Genomic DNA, 16,141 nt, shown 5'->3' with positions numbered 1-16,141 from the left:
CTGTCTCAAAAAACCAAAAAAGAAAAAAACCAAAAAACCACAATTTGAGCTACACAGAGTGGTGCTATAATCCATAATCTCAGTTTTACAGGACACTAAGACAGGAGAATCATGATTTTGAGGCCAGCCTGGCAACATAAGACCTCATTTTTAAAAACTTAAAAAGAAAGGAAAGATGGCAGGCAGTGGTGGCGCATGCCTTTAATCCCAGCACTTGGGAGGCAGAGGCAGGCAGATTTCTGAGTTCAAGGCCAGCCTGGTCTACAGAGTGAGTTCCAGGACAGCCAAGGCTAACAGGGAAAGCCTGTCTCGAAAAACCAAAAAAAAAAAAAAAAAAAAAAAAAAAAAAAAAAAAAAAAAAAAAAAAAAAAGGAAAGGAAAAGAAGAATAAGATAATTTTATTCCTTTAGACAGTATTTCCTTTTAGCCACTGAAAAATCATATTTTAAAGTGGGGCAGGATGATTGCCTATGATCCCAGCACTTGAGAGAACTTAGGAGCCAGAAAGATCAGGAACTCATAGTCCTGCCTGGCTACACAGCAAGTTCCGGGCTAGTCTGGATGATGAGAACCTTCGAGCATGTGGGGATACTTAGTAGCTGGGTTAAGACAGGTGACCGGAACAGGACACCCACCAAATTTCCAAGATTTTGTATTAAAAGAAGAATTTAAACTATCAAATTAGTCCTGTTTCTATTGCTTAGCGTAGGAATATATGCCTGTATCTCAGCACTCAAAGGCTGAGACAGGAGGATCTCAAGCTTGAAGACAGATTGGGCCATATGAGAAGACTGTGTCTTAAAATCAAACAGAACAAAATAGTGTTTACAGAGATTACACACATATTGAAGTGATATTTTGATATATTGAGTTGAATACATTTATATTTTTACAATTGATATATTGATTTAAATAAATATATTGATATATTGAATTAAATAAAATTGTTAAAATTTATTTTTTGAATTTCACTTATCTTAATATGGGCTTTAGAAAACTTAAATTTTGCATTATTTTTTTCTCATGTTTTTCTATGTGTGTGCATGTCTGTGTGTGCATATGATGTGTGTTCCTGTAGGAGGACAGGTGCGCATGTGCCATAGCATACATGAGAAGGTCAGAGGACAAGTGCTGGCCTTAGCCTTTACCTTCCAGCTTGTTTGAGACAAGAGTCTCTCTTGTTCACAGCTGCATGTACTAGGCTAACTGGCCTACCTAATCCTGGAGAGTATCCTGCCTCTGCCTCCCATCCCCCATTAGGGGGTCACAGAGGCTTGTGCTACTGCACCTGGCTTTTACATGCATTCTAGGGATCCGAGCACAGGTAATCGGGCTTGTGCGGCAAGCACCTGATCTACACTTTCTCCAGCCACCTTCTGGCCCTTGCATTATATTTCCATTGAACTATTGGACAGTGCTATTGATTTATATACCCGGCTCTCTATGTCACTCAGGGGTACAAAACTCATTAAATCCATCTTTCTGTTCCCTAATTATAGAAGAGACACGAAGAGGAAAAAATAAGTGTCTATTTTGCAATATGGAAGTACATGCAAACACACGTGAATAGATGGATAGATTGCCGCAGGGCTTAGGGTACGCAGAAAGAAGCAGCAGGAGGAAGAGGGGCTCTCAGCCACTCACTGTCAGTTGGCAATATTCATAAATGCTACGTTAACTCTGCACGTGACATTTATCATACGGCCACTGGCATTTTAGATTTCTGTCTTGTGCCTTTCCTCTCCACCCTGAGTCACTCAGCACTAGGGCTTTGACCTCCTCAAAGGGAAAATCAACTGTATCTCAATTTGCCTCCCCATCGTCAGCACCCAGCTCAGTCTCCACGGTTCCTCTTGAGCCACACTGAGCCTCCACTCTTGCTCTCTGCAGGATAAACTGGTGGTTCTGTGCACTTCCCTACAGTGTTCTCATCTTCATCTACGATGAAACCAGAAAACTCATCATCCGTAGACGGCCTGGTGGTAAGGCTACCTACCCTGGATCTTGCCCTTGAGTGGTCACCGGCCCTCTACTGAACGTTCCCATTCCATCTGCTCCTCCACACCTACTGGCCTTCTCCACCTCATTGTCTGTCCTTTGCTCTTCCTGGACCCTGGTCCTCTACTCCTGACCTCACTTGCTCCTACCAATGCTTGGGCCCTGCTGCACACGGCAGCCTCTCCGCCTGCTTCTTGTCTACAAGGCTCTCCCGATATCTTCTCTCAGCTCACTTTGTCTCTTCTCCACAGGATGGCTGGAGAAGGAGACATATTACTAACTGCATCAGAGAAAGATCTTCACACGACATTGGTCTCATGAAAGCCAGGATTGAGTATAACAATGACACCTGAGATAAAGCTGAGCAGGGGGCACAACTGTATGGGTTGAATTTACTCTGGATGAGAGAGACAAGTTCCTGGGTTGGAGCCAGAGCATCTGGTAGAAGACGGGGTGGGTTGAGTGAAAGCCCAGCCTGCTCTGCCTGGGACCCAGCAAGTAGGTGCAGTCTTGTTACATCCAACAGCCAGTCTAAAGAGTAAACACTTGGAAAAACCCTCAGGTTACTCAGTGTGTAGAAATCTTCTTTGGAGGGAATAGAGTTCACTAAAGCTCCTTCTTACACTTACATTGTAATTAGACAAAGGAAACCTCCAGAAACCTGAGAAGAGACTAAAAATGTACTAGAATCCAGCATCTGGGGCTTGGTGTTGGGGCACATACCCTTAAAACCAGCATTTGGAAGGCAGAGGCAGGTGGATCTCTGTGAATCTGAGTTCCGAGCCAGACAGGGCTACACTGTGAGACCCTGGCTTTAAAAACAGAAGATCAGGTATACTTAACCCTGAAGGGAATTTCCCATTTAAGATCAGTCTCTGATGTCCTGTCAGTGTGAGGAACAAATTGCTGCCCTCAAAGTCTAGCTAGAACCAGGTAATGCGAGGGACCCAGCAAGGTCTTTAATAATCTAGACCTTGACTTGGATTTTCTTAAACCAGACTATAGAGCATTGGTTCTAAAGGAGACCTAATAGCATCAGGTCCATCAAGGTTCAATGACTGGGGGATGGCAGGGTGGGGGTGGGGGTGGGGGTTCCCTCCTCCTCATGTATATGGGGCAGATTGTGATTCCTGACCTTTGACCCTGTCATTGACATCTTTACCTAGCTATCCCATTCTTCTTTTCTCTCTGGTACAACCTTGAAGCAGGTTATGTGCATGCTAGGTAAATACTGCATTACTGAGCTATGTCCTGAGCCCCGGGACCCAAGCTCTTTATTGGTCTGGTCTGAGTAAAAAGGCACAAGAAGCCACTCCCCTACCCACCTTCCTCTCTAGACTCTTCCTCCCTTGTCTTGACCCCTCTCAAACTCATTTCTGCACAGTGAGCCTCTCTGCTTTGGCTACATCGGGCCAAATGATACAGAGAAATGCTGAGGAAAACTGGGGGGAAACCAGCAGCTGTTACCAAAGTCCCACCACACTCCACCCCCTGCGTGTGCAACTGCATACTTTCTGGCATTGGTCCAAGGACTGAACCCACCATCAGTTCTCGGTAGCATGTTCCCTCCACTGCACGCTAGTTCATAAATGAAACCAGGGGCTCATCCCAGAATAGGTATCCTTAACCACTCTTCAAACTAGTCTTACAGTGGTGACTTGGATCAAACACAGTTACAAACAGGCTAACTAAATAAATGGGATACCAGTGGAGGACTATGGTTGGCAGAAGACAACACAAAACAAGAGCCCTCCCACTGGAAGGTGTGTAGCCAGCCCCTCTTTCTCCTGTCAGGCCCCTTTCTCAGAGGTTTCCTTCTGCTCTCTCCCTCCCTCTAGCACGAGGTCTCCTGGGGACAGAGCTATATCAGTGTGGGGTCCACCCCGGCTGCTGACAGGGCTGAAACAGACCCTGGAAGATGGAAGTAGGGGTGGGGAGGGGTGTGAGTAAGGTGGGGAGGGGGGGCGGAGGGACCAGCTCCTCAAGTTTCACCAGTGAGGAGCTTTGAGTGTCTGGTGGGTTAAAAATACAGACGCCCCAACTCAGGGTCATTTGATATGAGGAGCTGAGGCATGTTAGATTCAGAGGCCTGCACTCAGGCAGCCTGGAAGGAAGGGGACTGAGGAGAAAGTAGAAAGCAAAGCATTAGAAAGGAGGCCTAGAGTGAGGGAGCTGAAGAGAATGAGGGTGGAGATGGGACACCAGAGGGGAATGGTGGTTGCAGACAAGAAGGGGCTGAAAGGATCAGAGTCACCACAGAGTCCTGTCTCACTCCAAAGGTCCAGTTCACGCTGGAAGAGGTCTGGTGCTCCAATGTCTGTTCAGATATTTCCCTCTCCCCAGACCCCTGCAGAAATGAGACACCAAGGCTAGGTCACCTACTAAGCAGGCCTGCCCGTCATTCCTGGGCGGCCTCTGCAGCCACTGTTGTAAGCTCGCTGCCTGGCACATCCATCACTCTCCTGGGAGATGAAGAGAGGACTCTGAGATCTCTGCTCCAGTGTCATGCCTGAGCTACCACCAGCCTCTCCTGCTACAATGACACTGTCCCTCTTGGACCCACTCCTGTCACAAGGTCTGCCCCATGGGAATGCAAGAAGTTATTTTGTTAACATAACTTTATACTTCTACCTAAATGCAAATTAAACACCATTCTTCTAGAATGAGAAATACGTTGTACTGCAGATAAGGAAGTCTGACTTTAATGTGATCTCCCCATGATCCCCCTTGAGCCTCAGTTTATCTCTATATAGTATGAGCCCTAGAAGGTCATGAAGGAGTCCTTGCTAAGTACTCAAAACTTAATTCAACCCTTCACCTCAAAGCTAGGACCCCACAATGACAGCTTTCATGCCTCCAGCTCTGTTTTGGACCTCAGATATATGGAATTAATCCACAGACTCCTGTAAGGGCACAGGGCACACCTCTTCCTGTTTACCTCATGTTAACTTTTCCCATACTTATACCCAATCATCTGTGCCTTGTCAGACACAAGAATGAATAGTAGCTGTTAGTTCTCTATAGAACCGTGCAGCCTGGGGAATCCCCCCAGCCCCCTATGTCCACGGGATCAGCGCAGTGGAGAAAGCAACAAGCAGCAGTGGGCAGTATAGGCAGAGAAAGCCCAAGTGGCCATCACTACAGGATGGAGCGCGGGCCAGCCCTGTCCTCCCCCTGCATTCCTGAGTTGGGACTGTTGAGTGAAGCAAAGGAAACTGACTGGAGCTAAGCCAGGTTTCTGGTCTTGGACTCCGCTCCATCTTTTATTCAGAGAATGATCTCATCCTCGGTTCACGTTCTTTAAAGGGAACGGCAGGGGGTTTCTTTCCTGAAGCCTGGAATGTGCTTTCATTGCCCACTTCTTCTCCATAAGATAAAAAAAAAAAAAAAAAAAAAAAAAAAAAAAAAATAGACTTTACCTATTGACAGGTTTTAGGAGTGAGAAATACCACATTCTCTTCTTGTATTATTAGTTTAGCCCAAACCATGTCCTCCTCTCCAACTGTACTTCTCTCTGATAGACCTTGTCCTACCCTGGGACCCCGAAACCCCTACATCTCCCCTCCCTCCTCCAGCCCCAGCCTCACTTACCCCTAACTCATCTGGTCTTATTTTTAGATCTGGTCTCTCTCTCTCTCTCTCTCTCTCTCTCTCTCTCTCTCTCTCTCTCTCCCTTTCTTAATATGGCGATGAGCTCTTAGACCTGCATGGGGCCAGGGGCTAAGGAGTCCTGGACACTGGGGGAGGGGGAAGGAACCAGCTGCTGGGAGCCTAGGGAAGAGGTATAGGAGGTGAGGCGATTCAGGCTCTCATGGAGCTGTCCTGGCCTCAGAAGGTTATCCATCTCTCCTGCCAACCACAGAGACATATTTAGACAGGACCAGGTGGGGACAGAGGGGTGCCAGTTTCAAGGGGCAGCTCCGGTTCCCTCCCCGCCCCTGCTCCTATTCCTCCTCCTGACCCTTTTTCTCTTGGCTCTGTCGGCAGTTTCTCCAGGACCCAGCAGTGTCCTCTGTCCACTGCTCTGGCCCACTCTCTACCCCACCCCCCCTGGAGCCCCTAACTCAGGATTCTGTATCTGGGGGCACCTCCCTATTTCAACTAACCTCCTCTGGACCAGGAGAGCAGACCCAGATCGTACTACCTCCATGAGAGCTACTGACAGGATGGGGGCCAGAGCAGTGTCCAAGCTGTGGCTGGCACTGCTGTTTGTACTGGTGCTAGGAACACCCAAGTCAGGGGTCCAGGGGGAGGATGGGCTGGACTTCCCTGAGTACGATGGTGTGGACCGTGTGATCAATGTGAACGCAAAGAACTACAAGAACGTGTTTAAGAAGTATGAGGTGCTGGCCCTCCTCTACCATGAGCCCCCCGAGGACGACAAGGCCTCACAAAGACAATTTGAGATGGAGGAGCTAATTCTGGAGGTGAGTAGAGGATAGCAGGTCTGAAGAGCATGCTCAGTCCCCTGGGTGAGCCCCATGTCTGAGGGTGGGGGCTGGGCCTCTGTCTTCACTAAGAACATGACTGGAATATGGTCTTAGCAAAAAGAAAAAGACTCAGGGACCAAGCCCCTACTCTTCTCTTGGTAAGTTTAGGGCAGGCACTGTAGGGGGCTGCCCTTTCCTTGCTGCAGGATGCAGGGGCACTAGGTTTGGCTGGGAGTTGGGGGTGGGGAGCTTGCACCACACTCTGTACTGTGCTTCATACTACCAATGTCCTCTTGTAGAGCCTGCTCCCTCTACACACTTAGGGCTGTGCTCCAGTATGCAAACAGCGGAAATGTAAACTCCATTGCTCTTATTTACCTGCAACTGACCTAATGACTATATAGTTAAATGTCTTCTAGAGGCGTCTCATGGCCCTCCCGGCCCAGTTGATGTCCTCACTAGAAAACTCTTCTGAAGGCTACAGCATGCCTTCCTCATCTTTTCAGCCAGAGCAGAGACTCTTCACCCCTCAGTCTGACCTTAGGCCCAAATCAGAGACGGTTAATACAAAAAAGAAATGAGGGGAGGCAGCTTCTGGTTGGGATGTGTGGCCACACACACATCCCTAAGGCAGCTGGGCTATGTTTACCTTTCTTTGCACTTCCCTGGCTTGGTGATACAGAAAGGCCGCACCTTGTACAGAGCAAGGAACATTTCAGAGTGAGACACCAGGCCCAGGCTTGCATTTCTGTGTGCCCCGCTCAGTCTTCAGTGGCTTCTGCTATCCACCTGCCACCCACACCCCATTCCACTGAGAATCACCACAGTGCTGGGTGGGGTACAGCTGCACCGTGTGCCTACAGCAGAAAGAATCAGCAGGTGGCTGGATGGGGAGGCTTGTGGGATAGTGACCAGCCTAAAAGACTGGCTAGAAGTACTGTGTGAAAGGAAGAAGTGGGGCCTGGAAGAAGAGTGGCTGTCCCTCCAGGGATGATGGTGACCTCTTGACCTTCTGGTCTTTCCTACCCCTCACCCCACATCCCATTCTCCACAGCTCTCACTTTGGGGGTTACTTGAGGATCCCAGGGTCCCACATTCCCCTCTGCTGAGTTTGGCCTTTGGTCAGGATGGCAGGTAGGGCCCAGCCTTTCACGGAAGGTGAGAGTCCTCAGCGTCCCTCAGGAACATTGCAATGAACAATACATATACTTGATCTTTTTCAAAGCTGAACCAAAGACAGGCTAGGATTATGAGGTGCCTGGGGATAGTCTGCATCTTAACAGATGGGCAAGGTCGTTGCTTGGGTTTCTTGTACCCCAGCTAACCCGATGGTGGGAACGTATTACATGGGGAAGAGTTGATAAAAAATTCTAGGGGCTACTTTAATCTGGACTCCTTCTTCCAGTTAGCAGCCCAAGTCCTAGAAGACAAAGGTGTTGGCTTCGGCCTGGTGGACTCTGAGAAGGATGCAGCTGTGGCCAAGAAACTAGGTAAGGGAGGGCAAGGAGAGGCAAGAAGCAGGTTATGAAAGACCAGAGAGGCCTAGGTGGGGGACTTGGGGGGGGGGAGGGAGACTTGAGGGCTCAGGAGCCCTTCCACCACTTCTGTTCAGAGTGGGCCAGGGGCATTTGGGATCAGGGGCTGTTCTGTGAAGAGTCCTGTGCTCCACTCCCAGCATGAGGGTAATGGCCTTTTTTATGCTAGAAAATGGCTAAGGCTGGGCAGGGGCAGGGACATGGTGGCTCATTCTTGTGATACTTGTATTTGAGAGGACAAGACAGGAGGACTGTGGACTCAAAAGCTTCCTGGGCTACATAGTAAAATCCAAAAAAAAAAAAAAAAAAAAAAAAAAAAAAAAAAAAAAAAAAATCATGGAGATTCTTTGTATGCTAACCTAAAAATATATAGAAAAAAAAAAAAAAAAAAAAAAAAAAAATAACACAGCCAGGTGTTAGAAGCAAAGGTGAAACCAAGAAATACAGGCATAGCCAGGGAGACCGGCTGCAAAGTCCTTTTTCAGCTCCTCCCTCTCCCTTCCCCCTTCCCTCTCTGCTTCCTCCCTTTCTCCTCTTGGCAGAGCCCAGATATTACACCACCCGGCCACCAGGCGGCAGCACAGGCTGGACACCGGATGTGGATGGGGGGAAGGGTAGTTAGCCACAAGTCATCTATCTGGACAGCAATAGCAAAGAATCAGCCACTAGAGTCTTCAGAGAAGCTGGCAGGGATATTTGTCCCTGACTGAGTAGGCAGAGCAAGGGAGCTGGGTTGGCTAGAATGTGAATCTTCCTAGTTTCCTCCCCTCAAACCCCACCTACTCCCACCCTGGCAGGCCCCAGCTTCTCCCTTGCCTTAGCTCCTGAACTAATGGGAATGAAGGGGTTAAGGGGTTGTTGAAGGTATATGGGGGGGGGGTGTTGGGAATGTTAGGGGGGAAGGGATGGAGAGGTGGAGGATGTGTCTATGAGTATTATCAAGTGGGCTGTAACCAGGCTAGCCTCAGGTTCACGGGGAGGTTGCCTTCACTGCTCACTTCTCTACCATGCGTTTCCCAGGACTAACTGAAGAGGACAGCGTTTATGTGTTCAAAGGGGATGAAGTGATCGAGTATGATGGCGAGTTTTCTGCAGACACCCTGGTGGAGTTTCTGCTTGATGTGAGGATTCCCCTGAGCCTCATAGCCTTGAAGAATCTACCCTACACTACACACACACACACACACACCAGGCACACATGTACAGTATCAGTTGCACATATACCACATGCAACATGTAACAGATATCACATACATAGATCACATAGATCAGACACAATGTATACAAAACATACATATACCACATATATGACCACACATAGTATATATACACATCATACATATGTACCACATATACAAGACATAAAACATAAATACAACACATACTCATATGCAACATGCATGACATACAGCACACGTATAGCACATAAAACATGCAACATATACAATTTACATTATACATATACGATGCACATCAGAACCATAAATAAACCATACATGCAACAGTATATCACCAACATATACCCCATGCCAACAGAAGATACAGAACATGCATATCACACGCGCTGTATAACACTCAGACTACACACATACACCATTAACAGTGTACATCACACAGGCCACATAGCCACCCTCTACAAACATCTAGCTCCTGTTCCCTGTCTTCCCTGTATCTCTCTCTGGGTCCTATCAGTGACAAGGAAATGGTCTCCTCAATGTCCTTTTCCTTCCAGGTCCTAGAAGACCCAGTAGAGTTGATTGAAGGTGAACGAGAGCTGCAGGCATTTGAGAATATCGAAGATGAAATCAAACTCATTGGCTACTTCAAGAGCAAAGACTCAGAGCGTGGGTAACAGCTCTTTCTGACCCACCTATCCTCCTTGCCTCCCTGCTTTGGTCAGTGGCTAAGCATCTCTGGTTCTGACCTCCCAGGCCCAGTCAGCTCCATCATGTGTTCTCCCTGCACTCCGGGGCATTCCCAAACACCCCCAGCATTCCACTGCTTCCTCTACAAGTCCATTGTATTTTATTCTCAGAGAACTAGAGGGCATGGGTCTTAGTCTGAGACCCACATGTTGAGGAAGATCTGCAGAGAAGCCGAGGGGAATGATTCTCTGGCAGACCCTGAATGTCACTGTCCCGTTCTCCCCCTCAGATTACAAAGCCTACGAGGACGCAGCTGAGGAGTTCCATCCCTACATCCCCTTCTTCGCCACCTTCGACAGCAAGGTTCTCTTCCCTGCAGCTATACGGGGTCTCCCTGCACTCTTAAGTTTCCCTCAGCTTTCCCTACCAACACTGATGGGATCTTGGTCCCATTCTTCATGCTGTTACTCCCCACCCAAACTCGTGTTCCTTCTCCTATAGAATTGAAGATGAACGTTAGACGGTCTAACCCACCTTTATCATGTTAAAGATGCCCAGGGAAGTGAAGACAAACCCAGTGACCCAAAGCCACATTTCCTGACTCCTTTTCCACAACTACTTCCTTTACACTGTTTCCCACTCAGCCCCTGCATCTCCTGCTCCATAATCCTTGTCTACTTCCTCAAAGGTGGCAAAGAAGCTGACTCTGAAGATGAATGAGATTGACTTCTATGAGGCCTTCATGGAAGAGCCTGTGACCATCCCAGACAAGCCCAACAGTGAGGAGGAGATTGTCAGCTTCGTGGAGGAACACAGGAGGTGGGGGTTGGGCGAGCCTCTCAGTGGAGCAGGTTCCTCTGAGGCTAGCACATCAGTTTGTGAGGTGGGCTGGGAAAGAAGCCAACCTAGAAGCTACATTGCACTGGAAACGAATACGCTTGCAGGCGTTGGTGCTCACTAATACACTAGTAGTTCTGTGTTATATTTCGTACCCCAGCCCTTAGCTATGAGCATTACACAGAGAAAGTCCTCTGTAAATGTGCATGGACTGAGAGGCTGGTTATGACTTAGGGAATGTCAACCAGTGAGTAGTGAGTACCTGTGTTCTGACGAGGAATTGTGAGGTACCCTCTCTCTATTACTGAAGCTAATTCCTTTAGCATCCTTAGTGAACGAGGCTTCAGCGGGAAGAATCAGAACTGGGATTCAAGCCTTAACTCAGTCCCTTATCTTTTGTCATTCTTGACACTAGCAGTTATCAACAACAGAGGCACAGGGAGCGAACCGTGGGGCAAGGGTTTTGCCTTCCAGTGACTGCTAGGCAATGCTTCCAGGACATTTTTGGCTGTGAGGAGTGCCGCTGGTATTCAGTAATTAGAGGGCAGAGATACTATTAACCATCCTCCAGTGTGCACAACACCCCCTCCCTCGCTGTCTGCAGTGCTGATGCGAGGAAAGCCTGCTCTATACTCACACATAATTCTCTTCCTTCATGTGACTCCACAACTAGAAATACCCACTCATCAGTCTAAATACTACTTACTCTCTCCCACTAGATTTTGGCCTCTTTCATTGGGGCACATCATATTTGCATGGTTTAACTCTACCCAGTATCTGACTCAGTATTTATAACCTACAACTGCCCCCAATCTCTTCCTGTACTGGGAAGGGAACCCAGGGCCTGGCATACATTAGGCATGTAATTCTATCTTGAGCCCAAGCTGTCAATTTTACTGAATGAGTGAATGAGAAAATAAATGACTATGCTGATATCCAGTTCTTACCTTTGCCCCAGCGTCTCTCTTCCAGCCATCCCCTTCCCACTAACCATTGTTTCGCAGCCACGCAATGGTCCGGGCCTGATGCCCAGAGCTTAGGTTTGCTAACCGGCTTTTGTTCTGGGCTACAAGCTGTTTATGCCCTAGGCCTGACCCAGAGGTGGCTTCAGCTGTGGGGATCTTCTGGAGGGAGGTGTCCTCACCCACTGAGTAGGGACCCTCTCTTTCTCTCCTAGATCAACCCTGAGGAAACTGAAGCCTGAGAGTATGTATGAGACTTGGGTGAGTGACTACCAGGACAGGCACTTGGGAGCAAGAGTGGGTAAAGACTAGGATTTTAGAAACAGCTATCCCTGCTCCTCCTTGTGCCCTCTGCTAGGAAAAAGCAGTGTCTCAGCCAAGGGGCAAGTGGGTTGGTTTTTTGTTGGTTTTATTTCTGTACCGAAGACCATGTCAGGTCTTAAGTGACAGGCATGACAATGAATATGACAAGGCTGACTCAAACTCTTGAGGTAACAGGATTACTAGAGCTGAAAGGATGCATTAGAAAAGTCACCACTATGAAAACACAGGCTGCCATTCTGTGAGTCGGAGTCAAGCAACAGCAAGGGGCTGGACAGGACAGTAAGGTCTCCCCTGCCACTGCCCATCCCCAGCTCTAACCCTGCTCCCCTCCTCACCCCCCCCCCCAACAGGAGGATGACCTGGATGGAATCCACATTGTGGCCTTTGCAGAGGAAGCTGATCCCGGTGAGGAAGGAACACTGGAGTGGCCTGGGGGAAGTTGGTGTGTTTGTTGGATCGTAGGCCTCACATGGAAGGCATTCCTGGGAGTTTGCGAGCAGCCTAGGGCTTGAAATGTGTTGGTGTAGGAGGTAGGGAAGTAGGTCTGGACTCCTGTTTCCTGTGTCCCTTTCCTGTCTGTTCCACCTCACTGTTCTTACTTCTGTTCCCTCCAAGACGGTTATGAGTTCTTAGAGACTCTCAAGGCTGTGGCCCAAGACAACACTGAAAACCCTGACCTCAGTATCATCTGGATTGACCCTGATGACTTCCCATTGGTAAGAGGCTTCACTCCAACACCGTTGCCCTAATGTGGGGACTTGGGCTGGGGCACCTTCTTTGTTTCAGAATTCCTACCCCACTTCCTAGCTGGAGATCCAGAAAGTTACGCCTGCTGCACTCTCATAAGCAGTGTAGACACAGTGGGAACCCTGAGCAAGCGGGGAAGGGGATTCGAAGTGAATTGCATGGGATATAATATGTGATTCCCAGAGCAGAGGCAGACAGGCAGTGTACCAAAGCTGAAAAGCAAGGCCTAGGCGAGCAGTTGAGTACAACACTGTACACAAACATATATTCAGAGGATCAGCAGATTCCATGTTCCAGGAGATGGCTCTGTTTTCAGCTGATTGCCCAACATCGAAGGCTTATTGTTGAATGAGCAAACAGGAATGTGGCAAACGCTGAGGCTGCCAGGTATAAGTACTTATGTTAGGAGATGTAGGAACTGGGCTGGAGAGATGGCTCAGAGGTTAGGAGCACTTGATGCTCTTCCCGAGGACTGGAGCTCAGTTCTCAGCACCCGTGTCTGGTGGATGTTCAGCTACAGGGTATCCATCACCCTATTCTAGCCTCTCTGAAGGTATGCACACACGTGGTAAACATTCATACAAACATACATAAATAAAAATAAGATAATCTGAGAGAGAGAGAGAAAGAGAGAGAGACAGAGACAGAGAGAGATACACAGGAACTGAGGACTCTCCAGAGAGATGTGAGTTGCTTAAATGTACAAGGAGGGGATTCTGTGCTTCTTAGAAGGGAGAGGCTGCCTTCCTCATCCTTTTCCATTGGGGTTTCTCTCACTAATTATCTTTACCTACAACCTGGTGCCTGGTTGCTGGGCTGTCCCTCCATGCATTGTCAGTTCCTCCTATCCCCGTTCATCCCTGGCGGACTCTCATCCTCTTACGGACTCCTGTGCTCCTAACCTCTATTAAGCTCATGTGTTTGGTTCTCTCTGCAGCTGGTCCCGTACTGGGAGAAGACCTTTGACATCGACTTGTCAGCTCCACAAATAGGAGTTGTCAATGTTACAGATGTGAGTCTCCTTTTCCTCATTTACACCTAAGTATCAGATCATCTCCAGCCCAAGTACTAACCAGTTTGGACGGGACTGGGCGAGGTTAGAGTGCTGTGGCCTCAGGCAGGGCATGAGTGCTTCTCAGTATAGCTAGTTCTCTTACATGGCACTGTGTCAAGGAAACAAACACTACCCAAAAGCAGGAGACATTCCGTCCAATGGCTGGACCTGTGGGGTAGGAATGCATAATCTGAGCACTTGACTCATCCACTCACTGGATCCACCTGCCCATTCTTCATTCTAGTTTAACCTTGTTCTCCACTGCGTTTTCTTTGGAAGTATCCCCCCAGGACCCCCTGGGAGCTCACTGGCATTGAGAACTTGCCTTGGAGCCTCCTATCTCTTCTAGTAGATTTTGAAGGCAGAAATCTCCTGTGAGCATGTAGTAGATACTTATTTGCTGAGTTGAAGTGAGTAGTGCAGCTTTTGATTTCATAGTATTCGTGGTCTAATGGAATAGGCAAGTATTCCATTAATTATAAGGCAGGCTTTGGTAAAATTTATAAGAAATAAATCAGCAGCAAGGTAGCTTGAGAGACTGGGAGTAGAGTTTAAGAGAAAGTAGCATTACAATAGAGACCATGGAGTGTATGGGATTTCAATAAGGGACAAATACAAGTCTCCAAACTGAGGGGGGAGGGTGATCCTCAGAGGTCAAAGGCAAAGCCAGGCACAGTGGCGCACACACTGGAAAAGCAGAGGCTAGACTCCTCCTGTGAGTTCAAAGCCAGCTAGAGCTACATAGCAAGTATGAGAGGCCAGATAGCCAAAGCTATAAAGCAAAAGTACATGCTGGCCTTGAACTCAAAGATCTGCCGACCTCTACCTCTGTCTCCAGAGTGTGAGGTGTGAGCCATCAAGAGTGCACCTTAAAAAATAAAATAAACAAATAAGAACCACAAAAAAAAAAAAAAAAAAAAAAAGACAGCAAAAAAGTAAAATCAGGTTTAGGAACAAACCAGTATTTTTTTTTTTTTAAATACACTTTCAGAGTTTGGAAATCACTAAAGCTAGTACTAGAAAATCATTTGATGAAACTCCGTGAATGTTAGGGTTTCTGGCTTGGTTGTGTTGGCCATGAGGAGCCACCACTGCTTTGACGTCACAGATATGGTAGAGAGGTATGGTTCCAGGAGCTCAGTACGGCAACAGTGAAGAAGATGGACAGGAGCGAGGCCTCTGGCCAACGCCTTTTCTTCCCACTCACATCTATCACTATTCTAACTCTGGTCTTCACCAGGATAGTTCTCGCCACTGAGGGATGCCAGGAGGGGGATGTACAGTAAGTGAAGGGCAGGTCCAGCTCTGTGTTAAGTTTGCCTTCTATCCCCTACCTGTGCCGTTGCCTAGGCGGACAGCATATGGATGGAGATGGACAACGAGGAGGACCTGCCTTCCGCCGAGGAGCTGGAGGACTGGCTGGAGGATGTGCTGGAGGGTGAAATCAACACAGAGGATGACGACGATGACGATGACGACGATGACGACGATGACGACGACGACGACGACGATGATGATGATTAGTTGCTGTGGCAACTATGTACCAGCCCCACTTGCTCTTTACCTGTACCTTCCTACCATCCGTGCACTTCCCCAAGCTCCTCGGGACACTAGGTCATTCTCTACTATAGAGCCAACTGTGGTCTACATACAGGGTGCTTGAGATCCTGGTCTCCCTTGCTGATGAGAAAAGGAGCTGCTTTTTCTCAGATCCCAGCCCAGTTCTTTCATCTGACTTGCTTCTTATCCCATACCTTATTCGTATCTACTGTTTCTCTTCTACCACTCCCCATACTTAAAGATTTGCCAAGTCTTCTCTATCTCTTCTATCAATACAGTCTCCCATCACTCAAATCTTAAACCTTTCTAACTGTCCTGACCCTGGCCAGGAGGAAGGGAGGTAGTGTGTTAGGGGCTCTCTCTTAGCCATCTCCTATTAATGTATTTGGGTCAAATGCAAGGCCTTAATAAAGAAATCTGGGGCAGAATGAGCAAGCGTCTGTTGTTGATAAAGTCTCACCTAGGAGGGAGGTGACCACTGAAGACATTTAACTGTGGGTGCCTTGTTCAGAATGAGTTAGGGGGCTGATCAGCAGGGTTGGGGCTCTCTCTTCAGGCAGTTATCAGAGAGAAACCTGGATGTTTATCTGCCTCCAGTCAACAAGCCTTTTCTGAGCATATGGTGTTTGTCCAGTGCTGTTGTTGGGCTCTGGAAGAACAGAGGGTGCCAGGCTTGTCCTTGCTCTTGAGCTGACTAGTCTGCCTGAAAAGTCAAGACAAGCACCCTAAACAACTGAAGAACAGCAGCAGTATGTAATTGATTATGCGCCACTCAACAGTGCCTCCCCAGTCGCTCTCTATTCGAACATCAGGACTGAGTCCACTGTCC

At 48.0% G+C, this 16,141-nt stretch overlaps 2 protein-coding genes across 3 annotated transcripts in view; both read left to right on the top strand.

Moving 5' to 3' along the window:
• The window catches only part of LOC117721554 (sodium/potassium-transporting ATPase subunit alpha-4), a 37,029-nt gene extending 34,466 nt beyond the window's left edge, over positions 1-2,563 (top strand). Inside the window, exons 22-23 of the mRNA XM_034520303.2 lie at positions 1,891-1,982; positions 2,250-2,563. Of these exons, the coding sequence (XP_034376194.1) occupies positions 1,891-1,982; positions 2,250-2,278 (121 nt within the window). The 3' untranslated portion in view covers positions 2,279-2,563. The remainder of the gene's footprint in view (positions 1-1,890; positions 1,983-2,249) is intronic.
• Positions 2,564-5,961: 3,398 nt separating this feature from the next.
• On the top strand, positions 5,962-15,743 carry Casq1 (calsequestrin 1). Of its 2 annotated transcripts, none has more exons than XM_034520855.2 (11): positions 5,962-6,425; positions 7,834-7,918; positions 8,984-9,084; positions 9,696-9,807; positions 10,118-10,191; positions 10,517-10,647; positions 11,843-11,888; positions 12,302-12,356; positions 12,567-12,667; positions 13,636-13,710; positions 15,103-15,743. In XM_034520855.2, exons 1-11 carry the CDS (start codon positions 6,147-6,149, stop codon positions 15,274-15,276), a joined length of 1,233 nt encoding a protein of 410 aa, XP_034376746.1. In that variant the 5' UTR covers positions 5,962-6,146; the 3' UTR covers positions 15,277-15,743. The 2 variants fall into 2 exon arrangements, with proteins under 2 accessions (XP_034376746.1, XP_076770615.1); XM_076914500.1 differs by lacking the exon at positions 5,962-6,425 and adding an exon at positions 6,495-6,586.
• The last annotated feature ends 398 nt before the right edge of the window (positions 15,744-16,141 follow it).

The sequence above is a fragment of the Arvicanthis niloticus genome, chromosome 16, assembly GCF_011762505.2.
Source record: "Arvicanthis niloticus isolate mArvNil1 chromosome 16, mArvNil1.pat.X, whole genome shotgun sequence".
Taxonomy (NCBI): domain Eukaryota; kingdom Metazoa; phylum Chordata; class Mammalia; order Rodentia; family Muridae; genus Arvicanthis; species Arvicanthis niloticus.
The sequence above is the reverse complement of the archived record's forward strand: the minus strand, read 5'-3'. Positions and strand labels throughout refer to the sequence as shown.

Coding starts and splice junctions, on each gene's coding strand:
- Casq1 (XM_034520855.2), top strand. CDS start 6,147: ATGAGAGCTACTGACAGGATGGGGGCCAGAGCAGTGTCCAAGCTGTGG. Junction 6,426..7,833: donor TGGAGGAGCTAATTCTGGAG/GTGAGTAGAGGA, acceptor TCCTTCTTCCAG/TTAGCAGCCCAAGTCCTAGA. Junction 10,192..10,516: donor TCGCCACCTTCGACAGCAAG/GTTCTCTTCCCT, acceptor ACTTCCTCAAAG/GTGGCAAAGAAGCTGACTCT.